General features: G+C 36.8%; 1 protein-coding gene across 2 annotated transcripts in view; it reads left to right on the top strand.

Annotated features, from left to right (window-relative positions):
- PALS2 (protein associated with LIN7 2, MAGUK p55 family member) overlaps positions 1-14748 on the top strand; it is a 61740-nt gene extending 46992 nt beyond the window's left edge. For both annotated transcript variants that reach the window (XM_026103764.2, XM_026103763.2), the window contains exons 7-12: positions 1429-1528; positions 2113-2181; positions 2696-2857; positions 4827-5029; positions 5463-5591; positions 7803-14748. In XM_026103764.2, coding sequence (XP_025959549.1) covers positions 1429-1528; positions 2113-2181; positions 2696-2857; positions 4827-5029; positions 5463-5591; positions 7803-7979 — 840 coding nt within the window. In that variant the 3' untranslated portion in view covers positions 7980-14748. The remainder of the gene's footprint in view (positions 1-1428; positions 1529-2112; positions 2182-2695; positions 2858-4826; positions 5030-5462; positions 5592-7802) is intronic.
- The last annotated feature ends 3120 nt before the right edge of the window (positions 14749-17868 follow it).

The following is a 17868-nucleotide window of genomic DNA, read 5'->3' as shown; positions in this document are numbered from 1 at the left end:
TCAGTCCTTCAGTAGAAATGTAATCCAATGCTTATACTATCTTTTCTTTTCTTTTTTTTTTTCCAAAACACAATGCACACAATTAAACATCATCAGTACCTTTTCTCAACTGAGATGTTCAAATAGCAGTGGCAATCCAGGCTAAGATTTTAGCAGTATTAATTTCCCTTTCCACCCCTAAATTGCTAACCCTATGCCAGATAACAAGGAATAGTGGGCCAAACATTACTTAAATGAGCAATGTATATATTGCTCTGAAGAGCAACAAAAATATTTGAAAACACTTCAGTGGCTCTGCTGAATTCTATTACTTGTAAGTGACTAAGAGAGAAAGAACAAAAGGGGCAGTGGGGGAAGATGTGGAAAATTTGTTACTGCTAAGTTGATTAATTTTAGGAGTTAGATGCTGTCAGAGTAGTTTGCAATAGCTTACATGCTGTCTTCTATGTTATTTTTCAAATTTCTCCAGCTTTTAACTTGACAGAACCCAGGCGAAGTAAATCAAAAGGTCTCTTAAACAGCCTCTATGAGTGGAGGGGAAAAGAAAGAAATGTGTTAAGCCAATATAGTGTATTGCAAGTAATACTATGCAGATTATACCAGTGGAAAAAAAGTTAGTGGACAGTCAAAGAATACTAGACTGTTACTGAAAACTTGCTGAGTGTAAAAATTCAGTTAGTCACTGATAGGTAAAAGAATACAACTTGAAAAGCATACAGTTCCTGTTGGCAAGAGACAGGTCTACCAGCTACAGAGAAGAAAAAATACAACATTTCATAACTGGGTGTTTGTATGCATTAACTTTGCTGATCATTAGCTCTGCCATGGACTAATTAATTTTATAAATGATGTTGATAGAGAATGTTTACCAAACGTAGATTACCAGGACTACTTAGTTACTAAGATTTAAATTGGTAGTTCTGTAGTGCAGAAGCTTGAAGGAATGATTAGATATGTGTTAATGAAATTCTCTGTTTGTGACATAACAGTTAAAAAGTTGCACTGGAGCCTGTTTGGAGCAGCACAAGAATACAAAATAAGTCTGTGTACTAGAAAGTCCTGAGTTTTGCCACTTGGGAGTTCAATATTTGGAACTATGGAAGTCTATCTAGGATTTCGATGCCAAAGGTTTATAGCTCTAGGAGGTTATTAACTGAATAGGAATCAGTAGTGAAACTTGTCTGTTTTATCTAAGCTCTTTGAATTTTAATACCTCAGTGGCAAGCTACTGTTACTGTAAGGCAAAATTTTAAAAGCTACGTGTGAATTTGAATTTCTAAGTCTCTGCAATAAAAGTATCAGCACTCACCACTGAGAAACTGACAGTATACTGGCACCATACTGGCAGTATGAAAGTCAGTCATCAAAATGTTAATGAGAAAAGTGCTTCTCACAGGTTATCTATATTTTTATTAACGTTTTTTCCAGGCTAGTCATGTCAAAGAAGGAGGAAGTGCAGGACTTATTCCTAGCCAGTTCTTGGAAGAGAAAAGAAAGGCATTTGTTAGGAGGGACTGGGACAACTCAGGTGAGATTTCATGAATTTCAGGAACATATTTTGCTCTGACTCCATTTTTTCCCTTTTCCTGCTATTATAGAAACTTGAAATTGCTATTTAAGAATACGCCAATATTGGTAAATGCTAATTATTATATTTGAATAACTTTGGTTTTGGCTTAGAAAAAAGTGAAAGTATACTTTTGGTCATCATAGATACATGAATCACTTTTGCTACCTGCTGATGAAAAGCTAAATGAGGTGGGAAAGCCATAGAATTAGCTATTTTTTTCTTTTTTCTTTTTTTCTTAATAATATGCACTAAAAGTTAATATCATAAACAAGTATTTCAAGCATTTTTCTGGAATTTTTTAGAAAATTTCCTGGTAAACTAAGTTTATTCTCAGTGTTTTGTTCTTACTATACCATATAATATGTGAAAATAGATGTGATTTTTCCCTGGGATATGGAAAATTCTAGAAAGGAACATAATTATTTCTTCAAAATAGTCCTTGTAATTTTAATTAATTTAAACTTGCATATATTCATGTAAATAAGCTTCAAGAAAACACATTTAACAAAAATGGTGAGCTTGTCTCAATCTGTTTTTTCCAGGGCCTTTCTGCGGAACAATAAGCAGCAAAAAAAAGAAAAAGATGATGTATCTCACCACAAGAAATGCAGGTATTTCTTAATATTACATAAAAATCCAAGTTCTCTAGGCTTCTAAACTTGCAGATAATCTAATATATCCAAAGGAAAAATATGCTGTAAAATATCTGATTATAAATTTGATAGATCAGATAGTTTTTGAGGTTTAAAAGGAATAGTGACCAGTGGAGATATGATGGTGCTGAGTATGTATTTCAGTAGGTGGAAGTCAGAGCAGAGTGGTGTGTTTAAAAAAGAAAAAACATTAAAGCTCACTAACTGGTAATCACAATTTTCCAGTTCTGATCACTCCACAAAGTTCTTCTTGGAAGTAAAGGTAATAATCTCACTTTGTGCCCCCGCTTCAGGGGCAGCATATGTATTCCAATATTGATTTAAAGCCAGAAAGCTTACATTGGACTTAAGTCTTTTGAGTGCTATTTATATTCACTTATGTTCTATTAATATATAACAGAACTGCTTAAGCTTAATTATTCTTGCAGTAATGACTGAGCATTAACTATTTTTTGTACACTTTTCAATGTAGAATTTGATCGCCATGAAATCCAGATATATGAGGAAGTAGCCAAAATGCCTCCTTTTCAGAGGAAAACACTGGTCTTAATTGGGGCCCAAGGAGTGGGGCGAAGAAGCTTGAAGAACAGGTTTATAGTACTGAATCCGACTAGGTTTGGAACTACAGTGCCATGTAAGTTGTCAGGACTACTATTGTAATATCCTACTTTGAGTCTCTGATTAGCCAGAAAATAACCTGAAGTTAATCTATAAGGTCCCTAACCCTAACCCGTGGTCTGTCTTTTTGCTCCCTGCAGAAAAAAACTGCTCTCTTACTGAAGCATTGAATTGTTTTCTTGCCTTCCTTCCATTCAGATAGTTGCTTTTGCTCATCTGCAAGGTCTTTGGTTTTTAAATGCCCTCCCTCCCCATTGACTGCTGACCAGAGAAGTCCACTCTGGCTCTGTTACAATTCTCTGCCTGCCACCTGCCCTTCAGAATTTCAAAAGCAATGTTCCCTTCTATTTTCAGTGGACAAAAAGTAGACCTGATAATAGGGGAGGAGGGACAAGTCTTAAAAACAAGTTGTGAAGCCTGAAGAGAGAGCCAGTTGCTCTTCTAATTCGCTCAATCTCTAAACCCCAAAACTGGCCAATGCACTAAGGACTGATATGTATGGCTGATAACAGGATTGATTTCACAGTGTAACTTTTTAAAAGAAATCTTCCTCTTGGAATCAGGTTATTTTACATTGAAAAAAGATACTGAGAAAATTTCTGCTTTTTTAAATTATCTATTCCCCTTAAACAGCCCTCAAAAGTAGATTTCTCTATCTACAAATAAGTAATATAATGCAACATTACAATGCTTTAACTTAGAGCTCTTGAGTCCCCTTCAAAGGCACAAAAATAACTTTTCTAACCCAGTGATCTGACAATCTAATTATGCATATGCAGTACATAGTTTATTGTATACAGAATCTCTTTTCTACCTTATATTTAGGGTAGGATAATCAGTAATTTTAATTGGCCTCCGTTTCTTTGATTAGAATAAACCTCTTCAGGTTACTCCCAAAAGATGTTTTCTTTTTTTGCATGTTTTGTTTATTTGTTTGGGTTTTTTTGGAAAATGGCTGAAATGGACCCATATTGCTATGAGGAAAAGCATATCCTTGGTGTTGAGTTCTGATCCTCCAGCAAATGGCGCTGCGTGTTTTCTTTGGTGTGGATAGCTGAATTGTTAAGTTGTCTCCTGGCTGTGAACTGTCATAGTTCATTCTCCAGAATTTATTTCAAGATGCTCTGAGTTCTTTTAATGTTGTATTAATCATTATAGTTTTAACCCTTCTGTAGAATCTTGTCTATGACTAGATGTTCTAGTGTTCTAGTAATACTTTTATTACTAACAGCTTCAGAAAATCATTTATCCTGGGACATGAGTTTTCTATAATAATGAGGTTGATAGGAATTATTGGCTAGGGGGAATGCTTTCCACTTGTATCATAGTATTATCAAAGGGATCCATTTGCTGTTATGTTTACTATATTTTGGAGTTCAAACAGTGGGCAGGTAAAATGGTGACAGGACAGCAAAGTAGATAATAATCAGGTTTTTTTCTTTATTTTCACTTTCTTGCTTAAGTTAACCTCTGTACACTATAGGCCAAAACCTAAGCTAGCTGTCAATGTTTTACTTAACCATTGGCATTAAATTCTCTCCACTGAATTTATCTTGTTTTAAACGGTAAGTTGTCCTGAAAAGCAGGTTCATCTGGCCTCCACTAAGTTTCTTGCTCCAGTGGCTAGGCTGCTTTTGATATTTGAGCTAACTTACTTTATAGGTAGGTCTGGTATCTCTACCCTAAATAACAGTGAGGGAAGTATGTGATATTTTTAAATTGTTTAAAAAGGGCAGGGAGAACAGATTTTGAGTGCTCAATTACATCTTCAAAAGTAAATCTGGCATACGAGAGTTGAAGTTATGTGGATTTCCAGGTCACTTAAATAATGATTTTATCTGGTGAATAATGAAGAAGGTGGCATGAACAAGTGCTGTGTATGGTGTGAAGGTGTAATACAGAGGAAGTATGCAGTCCAATCTCATACTTGTATTCTAGAGATAAAAAGGTAACATTCAATTTATATTTTAATTTTTTTTGTTTAGTTACTTCACGAAAGCCAAGAGATGATGAAAAGGATGGGCAAGCATACAGATTTGTGTCACGAGCTGAAATGGAGACGGATATTAAAGCCGGCAGATATTTGGAGCATGGAGAGTATGAAGGAAATCTTTATGGCACCAAAATCGATTCCATCCTTGAAGTTGTTCAGACTGGAAGGACGTGCATTTTGGATGTGAACCCACAGGTATATATTTTACAATGTTACATTCAACATTATATTCCTACTTTTTGAAGAGGTATGCCTTTAAATTTAAAGGTGGCTTAGCTTGTTGTGTCATGAAAGATTACAATGTAGACTGGATTTCTGTATTTGTGGCACCTTGTTAGAGTAAGTTAGAATGACGAAAAAAACCCCAGGTTCTGCATGAACGGGGAGCCTTGCAGAGTAGTAAGCAATCTTTTTGGCCAAGGAAAGAATGATGTTGAGCATTTTGAAAAGAAACCTTGTAATTTCAGGCAGTGTAGGAGTTTCTGAAATAGAAATAAAAATACTAGCCTATCATGTAGTTCTGTTTGTTGTAACATACTAGTTTTGCAGTGCCACATAAGTAATAGGGATGTGATGAGTCACTCTCATATCTAGTTAATTCAGGTGCATTTTTTTTCTTTGATTTCAGGCCCTGAAAGTGCTGAGGACTTCAGAATTCATGCCCTATGTAGTGTTCATTGCTGCTCCAGAATTGGAGACTTTGCGTGCTATGCACAAGGCTGTAGTAGATGCTGGAATTACAACCAAACTTCTCACTGTAAGCAGAGTATTTCACATTTAGTTTGCTTTGAACAGGATGTTCTTAAAAAATTTTTTTAACCTTTGTTTTAGATGAAATTTTTCTGAAATTAAAGTCTAAAAAAGGTTAGACAAAATCTTTGCTGATTACTTAGTACAAGTTAATCGAATACTATCTATAAGGCAGATTGCTTCTTTCTTAAAAATAGACCTGTTACAGAGAAGTACTGATTACAAGAATTACTTGTAATGTATTCTTTGAGAAGTGCCATATTTGATTATTTGCAGCAAATTATAGGTGTTTGGTGGGAATTCTTTTGCAGAAGTGCCTTTCCTTAGCATTCACTATCTCTACCCCCAAGAAAGCTTTGAACAAGTCTGCCTGAAAAAACAGATGTCCTTTAAAAATAGAATCTATGTTACTTGGGAAAGATATTGCAGCCTGTGTAAAAACACTGGATGCAGCTAGACCCCATTTCCACTGCTGCAGCAGCACATGCTGCGCTGGGAATGGCTGGGAGCTGCCAGAGTAAGGAGGAGTGTTGAATGGCTTCTCCTTGTATTAGTCATGTAAAACCAAGCGGCCCGTTTTACCTGTTAGTTTGTCTCTCCTTTTCTGAGATACAACGTGCAGCAGAGGGAAATGAGCCGTGCTTTCTCCAACCTAGCAAATTAAAAGTATTTCTATGGGCATGAACTTTTCCCAGCTGCAGGACCAAAGCAAAATGCCAGACTAAGAAGTTAAGGAAACCATTCTGTTCAGCAGTACATCTTCCCCTATCTGAGAAAAGCCATGGCTTGCTGACAGCTCATGACTGCAGTAGCTTAGATAGTAGCAAGGTCTTACATAATGCTGAAGGGACATTCAAAGCAATAAAATGGGAAATGGGTTAATTTGCAGTAAATGAATGAATGTTTTGGGTTTTTTTTCCCCCTCTTTTGAAACCTGTTAGATTCCATTCTCTTAATCACATGAGAAAATATCCAATACTATTTGTGGATTCTAGTTGTTATTAATTCTAGTATATCTTTGGGTTCTCTACCTTTTCCCCAACTGAACCCTGACTTTTGCAATGGGTATACAAGAAAGCAAGATTAAAACTGTCCAGACAAATCTAAATATAACTTCTTGCATTTCCTAATATTTGATTCTTTGAAGGCATGCTTACCGTGCACATGTATAAAATGAGCATGGTTTCCAATTTCAGGTGTACTCCCTGAACAAATGAAGACCAAATGTGCATTAAAGTATTGAGTGTGTTTTGCTTGTTAGTGGATCTGTCTAAATTATTTCTAGCATCCTAAGTTATTGCAAAAATTCTGGCTCTTGTGGTACTACATTTGCTTGCTTCCTTCATTTACTGTGAAGGAAAGGCTATAAACGACGTTACGTTTTCATTTTGGCTGTCATATTTACAACTATATCAGAACTTGAAAATGTTAGTAAATATTGGTGGGGGGAACAAATCTCACAACTGATCACAAAAAAATTGGTTTTGTGCAAAAGTGGAGAGGAATCTTCTAAGAATGTAGAACTAATGATACATGAAAAAGTGCTGAGTGGCAGCACTTTCATAAAGTCTTCATAATGTAGGAATATAGATTTCCTGCCTATTTGGTGGCTTGTATCAGAAGTAAAATAAAGCAGTAGTACTTTATGAATGAGAAAAACTGTGTGCAAGTGAACAAGAAGGACAAAATGTAGCCTCTAAAAACGATAGGACATTCTAGAGCTTTATTCTTCTAGAAATCTATCTTTCATTGTCAAACATACTTGGATTCTTTCATTCTTAGATTTTTGGAGCTTTCTATGGAAATAAAAAAAGGGGGCATAATATATTTATATAACTGATTGACTCGGTTATTCCTAAAGATATCAACTTTATTCTAATTGAATCGTCAGCTGCATATACAAAATGATTAACTGCCTGTTGTGTATACAGGCTCCAGTTCCGGTGCTTTTATTGGCTTTGTTATAGCAAGATTTGCAAACCTTTGGTTGTGATATTTAGCATTATTGACACAACATTTTCCAGACCTGTCAAAGTATTTTAACTTAAATTTTATATGGAATAAAAATGAAAACATTTCATTATTACATTTTAAATTTATATGTTATGTAGTTGTAAATACTCCATTGCAGTATGTGATGAACTACTACTTCTTCTTTGAACTGATACTTTTTTGCCAAGTCCTATGTTCTTAATTATTTTAAAAATCTTTTCAACAGGACACTGATTTGAAAAAAACAGTAGATGAAAGTGCACGGATCCAGAGAGCGTACAACCACTACTTTGATCTGACCATTATAAATGACAACCTAGACAAAGCCTTTGAGAAGCTACAGACTGCTATAGAGAGGCTGAGACTGGAACCGCAGTGGGTCCCAATTAGCTGGGTATATTGAGATCTCTGAAGATGAGCTTAAATAACAAAATCAACTGCAGCAAACATGCTAATGTGACATTGTGTAGATACAAAAGATAACCTGCAGCGCCTGTGCATTTTTACTCTGTATATTCAAAAGTACACTATTCTGAATTTTTATAGAAATGTTGAAGGGAAAGTGTACTTAAATATGTAATTTATTTTAATTTTTCTAACTTTTTACAGATAACCTTTCTATTCATATCACATGAAGGAAATGCGTTTAAGCATTTTAGTATGTTTTGATTTAGTACCTTTGCCTTTTTCATCTAAGAAACTTTCAGTCATTCACTTTAACATTTACATCTTGGTCTTACATTTTCACTGTGATTAACAAAAAAAATATGATACTTGAAAATTTTTGTAAAACTCTTGTCAGTGTTTAACTGGTCAAAAGTCTATAGCTCTTATTAGGAGGATATGCTAATCTTTTTTTTTCCTTTGAAAGACATCAATTTCATGGGAGCAGAATTTTAAATATCGAAATCGGCAACCAACACACAGCTCTATTGCTCCAGCTTCTTTCTGCTTAATGTTGATTCATTCCTGACATTTCACAAGCTATTGATGTCTCTTGATTTAGACAACTGGTAGGTTCCCTTATATGTGTCTCTTAAAATAATGTAAAGTGGTACCTTGCAAGCTACTTGTTAGGCTGTGTTCTTGGGCGCCAACCTGTTAGCTTATAATGGTTGAAGTACTGATGTTAGAAAGCCTGTATGCAAGGTAATTCAGTGTAATTTGAATAATGGTGAAGTAGCCTGAGAGAGAACTTGATAACGTGGAGCCTTGTAGAGTGAAGCTTAACGTTTAGGACTATTTATGCACACTTGTAAAAACACATTGCTAAAAGAAAGAACCATTTTCTTTTCTTAAAACATTGTTCAATATTTGTATATTGATCTGTGACTTAATTTCTTGTGATATTTAGCTGGCTTCTATATTATGTTTTGGAATATTTGTGAGTGATCAGCTGTTGTATTTTTATGAATGTGATGTAATGGAATTTCTGTGCTCTTTGTTACATTGTGCTTTTAACTGCATTTTTTCTTTGGATGGCTTGTGAATTGGATGCTGTCAACTGCTAAAGTGCAATGTTGTTTATACGTTTTTGTTTTACACTTCCTTTCATGTTTATGACAGCTCTCCCCTTAGTAGGCCCACTGATATATTTCATGTTAGGTCCAAGTTCATCTGCTAATTCATTGATTCAAAACTTACGCTAATGTAAATTTCTGCTTAATAAGAACAAAATGATAATATAGCTTGTCATGAAGACTAGCTGATTTTGTGACCATATTTTATATTACTATGTTAGCTGTTGTATATGGTAACATTTACCATCATTTAATCAGGATAGGTATCTAAATTGCAGTCATCTATTTGCTTTATTTCTTTTCCACCTGGTGGCAGGCACCTGGCTTCTGAATTCTTTTAAATACCAAAGTGTGACACAGAATGCTATCAAACAGGCAACTTACTCAGAATTATCTGTGAAAGAAAAGAGGCTTATACACTGTAAAAGAGTATTGTTTCCTGGGGTTTTTAAAGACTTCTATGTGCACAAGGAAAAGAAACAAGATTGAGATAGTATGGAAAAATTTTAAGTCTCAGCACCTCCCCTGCACCTGCCAAACTACAGAGGACTTAAAAATCCCTCTAAAGTTTGGGGGTTTATGGTGGGGGTTTTTTCTTTCTTTTTTCTTTTTTTTTTTCCTTTTGAGATCCCAGTATATGTTGCAAATGTTAGTCAAAATTGTGTATAGCCTAGGTCATCTTTGTGGCTCTTAATACTGAGATTTCAGTTCTTTAGAGGAACTCTGAAATTTTCCTTAGAAAATTTGTACCACTACTTTGTTCCATTCTTACAGTTTTCAGGATGTTCTGATTTTGTTTGGTTTTGGTAGAGCTTTTAGATGTGGTACCAGCATGATACCTCTATTTGCCTTTCCCAGGGGAAATATTCTCTGATCCTATTGCTCAGAGGCTGCTTTGAGAAATGGATCAAGTATTGTACGTAGCAGCAGTGAAAGTAGACCATTGCTTGACTATTTTAATGATTTAATCCTGGCACTACATGCTGAACGTGACTAAACTGTGTTTGTATACTGTGTAATAGACTGACATATGCTGTACATGAGATGCGTTATCTGGACAGATATGATGCCTTTTCATTAGGAGTTAGAATATACTCTAATTGTCTACTTGTGATGCCAAAACTGGGCTGAGCTTACCCTTCTCTACTGAATGGAATAAGAAGATTCTTCAGTTTCCACACCACAGTACTGCAAATATCACTAACTTTTCTTTTTTTTCCATAAATTCACTTAACCAAATGAAACACATGAAACAGTCGCCGAGATTTAGTGAGGAAAATGTCTCTGCTCTTTTTGTTTCCATTCTAGAGCTAATACTGTCAAAAAGGTTCTACGTAGTTAGCAAGTCTCCAAATACCTGTATGTCTGCTAAAGCCTAGCTCCACATAGTGCTTTTAAATCAAGCAATTAGTGGCGGTGGAGCCTTGCACCTGATGATGTGGTGGTGTTAATGTAGATACTAATGAGAAGCACGTTTATAAGGCAGTAAGAGAAGATGGCATGCTTAGATTGCGTGCAAGGATCACATCAAAGTATCTGGGTTTCAACTGATCCACATGCAAGTTGTAATAAAAAGTTGCAAGGAATGTATTTTTTTCTTAAATGTTGCAGATTGCAAGTCCAGTTTGGCAAATGCTTATGGTTTAGGAAACGGGTTTTTTTTCTTCATAAGGAAAATGAGATTTTCATCAGATACTCAACTTGTCACTAACTAGTAGGATGACTAGAATCTGAATGGCAACTGAACTTGTATTTATTTTAAAAAGCCATTCTTAGAGGGTCTTAGAATGGAGGTGCCACTTCCATCATACATAGTGGTGATAGCCTCTACCTGATTTGGTAGGTTAGATCAGAAGTTAGATACCTGTACTTTGTGCAGTTAGCAGAAAGATGAGTGGATTGGTTTTGAGCAAGTGAAAATACTTCATATAACAGCTATTTAAAGTATCTCGGGGTTTCAAATAACTAGGGTTTCTGTATCTCATTCTGTACTAAGCATTTATTTTCCAGATACTAATGGGTAAACTTATGTTGACTGTTAATAAGAACAGTAGGTATGTATGAGCAAGGTGAAGATGCTGCTAAATGTTTAAGATATGTGGTATGTATCACAAGATAAATATTTACGTAGTTTAGAAAAGTAAATTATCAAATAGTTGTCTGTGTATATGTATGTATGTGGATGGTTTAAAAAAAACAAAAAAAAAGACATTCATGTCTGCAATCACATTACTAATCTACCATGACTTAATCCAGAAATGTACCTGCATGTGAGACTTTAGAACTGCTACACTTCTCTGTCTGGTTTATTGTGTTTACTAATGTATATTTTTCTAAATATACAAATATTTCAATCTAAAAATTCTATATTTATCTGTAATTTCTGTTTTAAGCAGTGCATGAGGTGCTGTAAAATTCTGTACATATAGAGAGACTTATAGAAGAAACACTGTAGTTGCCCAGTGAATGAAAATTTATACATAAAAGTACAGTCAGTATGCCAATACCCATAAGTTATTCCCTTAAATGCACCCAAAATTCCCTTAAGTATGCACCAAACTCAACTTTATATACTTCGGTGCATGTATACCCAAGTGATTACCTTGATGTTCTCTAAATGTTACACTAGCAGGTCTACTTTAGTCTGTAAATACTGTGACAAAATGCAGTCAATTAAAGTTTAGTATGATAATTATAATGGGACATGTCATCTTTCATATATTTATAAAGGGCTTTAAAAATGTTCTGCAAATATAAAATGAAAGTAAAATTGGAGCAGAATCACAAACTGACACGGGCAGCTCAAATTTATAATCAGTGCAGTATCCTTCACTTCTGCAGTGTTCTCAGATCAGTGCAGCTTTGTGTACTTTGTAGTACAAAAGCTTTGTGGAGCTTTGAACTTGTGTTTATATAAATTGCTTATCTTGGATAGGCTCAAAATGTGACTGACTTTATTCATGATCTCTCTCTGTACAATTCTAACCTATTCAGTCTTCTAAAATCACACCTAAATGATTTGTTGTACAAACTGCTTGCAGCTCAGTGCTCATGGAGTCTTCTGTTTTTTTTTTTGTTTGAGGGTGATACAGATAATAAATGGGAAACCATTTTTTTCTTTGTTAAATACAGAAAATTCCTGGATAGGTATCATTTTGAAACTAAGCTTGTCTCCTCTATGCTTAAATAAGAACTAGTGGAGAATGACCAAGTAAATGGAGTGCTACTCTGGAAATCAGGAGACTTGACTTACTGTCTGTCTTTACCTGTGACCTATTATGTGAACCTAACCAAATTCAAACTTCCTTTACCTGTTCCTTGGTTCCTCCTCCTCTTTCAGGTTGAACTTTGAGGCAAATGCTGTTTCTCAATACATCTATAGTGCCTGCTGCAATAGATTTGCCATCACTCTTTGTGCCTGTAGGTACTGTTTTGAGACAAACTACAGACAGAGGTCTGTTGCATCTATAATGCAAATGTATATAGATTATTTGCTTCTTACAGGACTTCTTGCCTCATCCAAATTCCGAAAAGTAAACAGTAAAATAGTTCTTGCCAAACATGATGATACTACTTTTGCAAGAGTGTTGAGTGAGATGAGTTTATTCATGTTTAAATAGTGGTTAGTGGATACAAACACTTTTAGTCTGTTAGGCCTCTTGCCTTAAATATCCTTCTAGCTGTCAGTCTCTACAGAAAACCTCTCTTGGGCCATTGATAAGATTTCTGTGGTTAAAGCTACTTTCATTTGCTTTCTCTGGTTCACTGTCATTATTGAGGGTGGTGAAATAAAGTTCTGGACAAATTCTTCCCCCCCCCTCCCTCCCAGCCTTCTTGATTATTTTTTTCATGTATTTTTATTGAGCTTATTGATGTGAACTGTTTTTGATCCTCAACTTGTCTGTAGATAAAATAGTGATGAATATAAACATCAGTATTTACAAGTGATATAACTTACTGTTTGTGGTACCAAGGTAGATACTAAAAAAGTACAGTGAAAACACTTGTGAAATAAATGGCTTTCAGAGGCAACTTTGGCTTCCAAAAATATTGTGTGCCCCTCCCCAATACATGCAAGCACATTCATATATAAATGTGTGTTATAAATAGGTGTATATATTTATTTATATAAATAAAATTTAGGGGTAATGTTGCAAATAATTCAGACAGTATCCACTAACTTACTTGAATTCTCCATGTTGGACCATGGTGGGTTACTATTCCACAAACTGGCACAGGTTAAACTGCTGAATTTGTAGTTCATCTACTGGTACTGAAGCTAGAATTTAGCTGTACAGACTTTAAAAACAAAATCTCCAGCTTGCTTAAAGGTTGTTAAGGAGTTTCACCTACAAACATTTTTTTTTAATTGGAATGTTTAAGCAATATTTATATTTCATGAGATAAATTACACTTCAACAGTAAGTATGCATTTTGTTCTCAATATTTTTAATTTTTTTTATCATACTAGTTGAGTATGGAGTTCTTTTTGCTCTTAATGTAATGGTTGGATGTGGAAAATTGACCAACCTGCAAGGCTTAAAATGGTTGAAATAGTCCTAGAAACACTTTCTCCGATTATTCTTTTAATGTCATTAGCTCTGTGCTAATGACTGCCTGTGCTTTAGGATGTAAAATTAGACTGTCTTCAAGGCTGATCCAAGTATTTATTCCATAGGTAGTCAAGGCTTATGTAAAACATGGTAAAACCTCTTCCAAAAACCCAAGCAACTTCCCTGTTGTTTGACCTCTTACATGAATTATAGCATAGAGCAAAATTAATGCCACTGCTTTGAACAGTCCTGGGAATGGCAGCATGTTGGCTGCAAAAAAGTTATTTTTTTGAACTGATTTTTGTGGATTTACATCTTGTACACAATGGTATATGCAGATAACTGTTCCAATCTATTTTTCCCCTTTTAAAAAGCATGCTGAGAATTCCTTCTGTCCCCAACCACCCCCATATATTGCTTGTATGTAACATTAGTGTACCCTGCTATAAAAGGGGGGGCCTCTTTCTTAAGTTTTAAAATACAGGAAGGTTTGTCACCCTCCCACCCTAAACTGGGCTAAGAACTGTAAAATCTTGGTTAAGTGTTTTGATTTAAATGTGTATTAAAAGTCCATCACTGTGCATTTAAGATTTTACTTACCTTGCTTGTTCTCAGAAATGTTTTTCCCCTTTTGCAAGCTCTGCATGTTTTTTTTCTATAACATATTAAACTAAACTGGACTTGACACCTGTAAGACTTTAAAAAACTGCTCTCCTGTGTTTAAAAAAACAAACAAACAAAAAAACCCAACACTTTTCATTAGCTCAAAACATCATACAAAAAAATCTTAAATATTACCTAGACTTTCTAATGCAAAACAGAAGATGATTAACCTATTTGTTGTTTAAATACGATACCATAGAGCAGACCAAGGAGATGGGACTTGTTAGCATTATTACTTTATATTGATGAAGTCAGCTATTGTATAGGATGTTTTTAAATCATAACTTGTTTTCTAAGATACCCATTGTCTTTTTCACAACTAGTATTTCAACGCTAAACACAGCCAAGCATAAAAGTGTTATGTACAAAATTGTGAAATTCTGTTAATTCCCAACAAAATATTTTTGTATATAATAAAGATTTAATATTAAAAAAATGTAGTTAGTTTTTTTTCTCATTTTTGGTCATACTGTCAATTTTAGCCAAATAAAGAAGCTATCAAGAAACAATCTGAGCAGATCTGCCTTTTATCTTAACCTAATCCTCTATTGTTGAAAATGGGCTCCATGTCAAATAACACACTAAGTATTTCCAACTGTGCTGGTACAAAATATTAGATAAATGATGCTTACAGGCCTGTGTCTGACCGCCAACTGATCTGCACAGCTTGGTCTTTGCAGAGATGGGTCTTTTGAGAGATTTTGTTTGTTTGTTTGAAGTCTAAGGGGCTTCACAGGTATGTATGTTGCTTACGTAGCATGCTTGAAGCCTAAATTCAAGGAAGTTGTGTACTTTTCAAAGAAAAGGCTTGAATGTTCACTACTTGTGATTAGGATCATCTCTTCAGATGGCAGGCAGGGGAAAAAAAAAAAAACATGCTTTTTTTTTTTTCCTTCCTGTTTTCCCTCTTGTATCCTATTCTCTGATAAAACCACAAAGCCTCCTGTTAAGAAAGGGGCTGTTTGAAATCCCTGGAAAAAGTACATTTAAGTGCAGGCTGTGTAATACACTACAGTAGTTCCCCAGTGAGGTGACTGCAGGTACAAGTGTCAGCTGGGAGTGAAGGTTCCAGCTTGGTTTCTACTTTATTCTTAGATAAAAGGTGTAAGCACAGAACTAAATGGCAAACATTCCTTTCCTGCTCTTCTGGTGCTATGAATTTTGTTCCTGGCTGCACAAGTACCTAGTTTCAGAGGAAACAGCAAAGAGTTTCACTTGAAATGCCTCTGATTACTGCTTAGGGTGGTTCTTCTAACACATGGAAGGGGTGGAGTTCTCCCTTCTTTTCCCCAGCTGAAGTGTTCAGCTCCTGCTCTAAGCCTGGACTTGCTGAAATGCATGAGAAATGGGGTTCAAAATTTGAAACTAATTTTAAGCAGGTGAAAATTTTGCTTGTCTTGTTTACGGTGATGCTCTTGAATGCACCGATTCTGCTATTCAATGTATAGAGCTGTTGGAGCTCTCTCCAACCATCCTGTGAAAGTCACTGCTGAAGTTGGACTCCTTATCTTCTGAGCAGCACAACATTAGCAGAGCTGTTCTCCTGAGCTCTCTCCAAGCTGTAGCTATTTCAGCGTACAAAGCCCAGGGGACTGAGGGTTGTGGATTTTAGGTGAAGCTGGTTACTGACAGCAAGGCTGAACTGGCTCTCCTTTGTAGAGATTGCACATGAAAAGAGGCTGCTGACCTCATCTTCCCTGCATCCTGATGTGATGCCAAATGGCAAAGATGCAATTTCTCCCCTTTTCTCCTGGGGAAGGCAGACGCATATCAAAGGGAAACAATGTTCAGGGTGTGTGTCTGTATGTCTGGGAGTGAAATCAACCCTTTCATGAGGCAGGCTCCAAATTTGTGTCAAGGGCTCTACTGACCTCTTCCCACCTCTGTCTTCCAGGGAAGACCCTGCCTAACCTTGAAAAAGCATTTTCTGTTTGAGTCCAACCTGTCACAAGAAATGGCTGTTTCATCTGAGACGAGGCGGATGCACACCCAGCTCTTCGGCAGTGGATCCACCTTTGGCTCAGCGCAGCTCAGGCTGCCCCCCCCGAGAGGCTATTCTCAGGTAGCTTGGGGAGGGGCAGCACAAAAATCTCTTTGTGCTGATGCTTCCTTGGCCCTTCATATCTCCAGTCTGAGCTATTTTGAATGTTAACTAACTTACTGTGCATAAAGCTACTACTGCTTTCAAAAGTATAGAAGAAGGAACTATTGGGAGAATAGCACGATGAACGCAGAAATTGCCTTAGCGTTCCTTTTCCCCAGGTATGCTGCTCACTCAGTTCTTCGAAAAACACCATCCTAGGCTACTTGTTGGTCTAGAGGTGCCTCTGTCGTGACAAAAAAGTGCCTGTCGAAGGGAGAAAAATGAAGCCCTGCCACAAAGAGCTCATAAAAGTACCAAGACCACAACGCAACCACTGGCTTCTACAAGCAAATTAATTATCAATGCTAAAAGGGATGCGGGCAGAAGATGAGAGGCGCTGAGAGACCCAAGCCATCTTAATGCCAATGCTAAAAGGGATGCGGGCAGAAGATGAGAGGCGCTGAGAGACCCAAGCCATCTTAATGCCAATGCTAAAAGGGATGCGGGCAGAAGATGAGAGGCGCTGAGAGACCCAAGCCATCTTAATGCCAATGCTAAAAGGGATGCGGGCAGAAGATGAGAGGCGCTGAGAGACCCAAGCCATCTTAATGCCAAGCAGGAAGAGGCAGGGAGCATGGGCTCCCAGGAGCACTGTGCTGTTAGCCTCATGTCTCCCTTTTTGCTTGGCTCTGAGGCTGCCCTGGCTCCTGCCTCTGCCTCCCTGAGTGACAGAGGCCCTGGTGCTGCTGCCCCTGCACCCCATCCTTTCCAGGAGTCTCTGCCCCTGGCCCAGGTGCAGGGCACATGGGTGCCTGCAGCAGAGGTGCAGTATTGCACACAAGCCCATCCCACCCCAGTAGTGCCTCGTGCAACAGTTCCATGAATTTCCGTATGTGTAAGGGTTAAAAGCAGCAGGACGCTCACAGAACCTCATGCCTTCAGCTTCCCTGGCTTTAGTTACTGCCAGAGAAGCTGCTATGCTGCTGGGCTCCACAGTACCACAAGCACTACCAGTGCCCCGAATTGCACCCCGTCCCCCCTCCAAAAGCCCCCACCAAGTGCTTGTGGCAACCATAATACTCAACTTGAGCCTGTTCAGTGACTGTAGCTGAAGCAAAAGACATCTGCATACAAAACAGCTGGGCAAAAAAAAGGTTTTTGTTTTGTTTTCTTTTTTTCCCAACAATTTCTCAAAACCATCTAGGGTTTTCTTCCTCTTTAAACACCTCCCACCCCCAATACATATATGACACAATGTGACCACAATGGTCCTGAAAGCAGTTAAACAATATACTGCACATAAGGCTTAGAGCAAAACTCTCTAAAGAAAATCAGAGCACATGGACAGTAGCACTACATAGATGCCCACAAGTCCTCTTGCTGCCTGTCTGCACCATCTTTCAAGGCCAGAGGAATGACTGGAATCAACAAAGGAACAATGGAAATAAATAATAAAATACATGAGGTTACAAA

Source organism: Dromaius novaehollandiae, chromosome 2 (assembly GCF_036370855.1).
Source record: "Dromaius novaehollandiae isolate bDroNov1 chromosome 2, bDroNov1.hap1, whole genome shotgun sequence".
In the NCBI taxonomy this organism is placed as follows: domain Eukaryota; kingdom Metazoa; phylum Chordata; class Aves; order Casuariiformes; family Dromaiidae; genus Dromaius; species Dromaius novaehollandiae.
The sequence above is the reverse complement of the archived record's forward strand: the minus strand, read 5'-3'. Positions and strand labels throughout refer to the sequence as shown.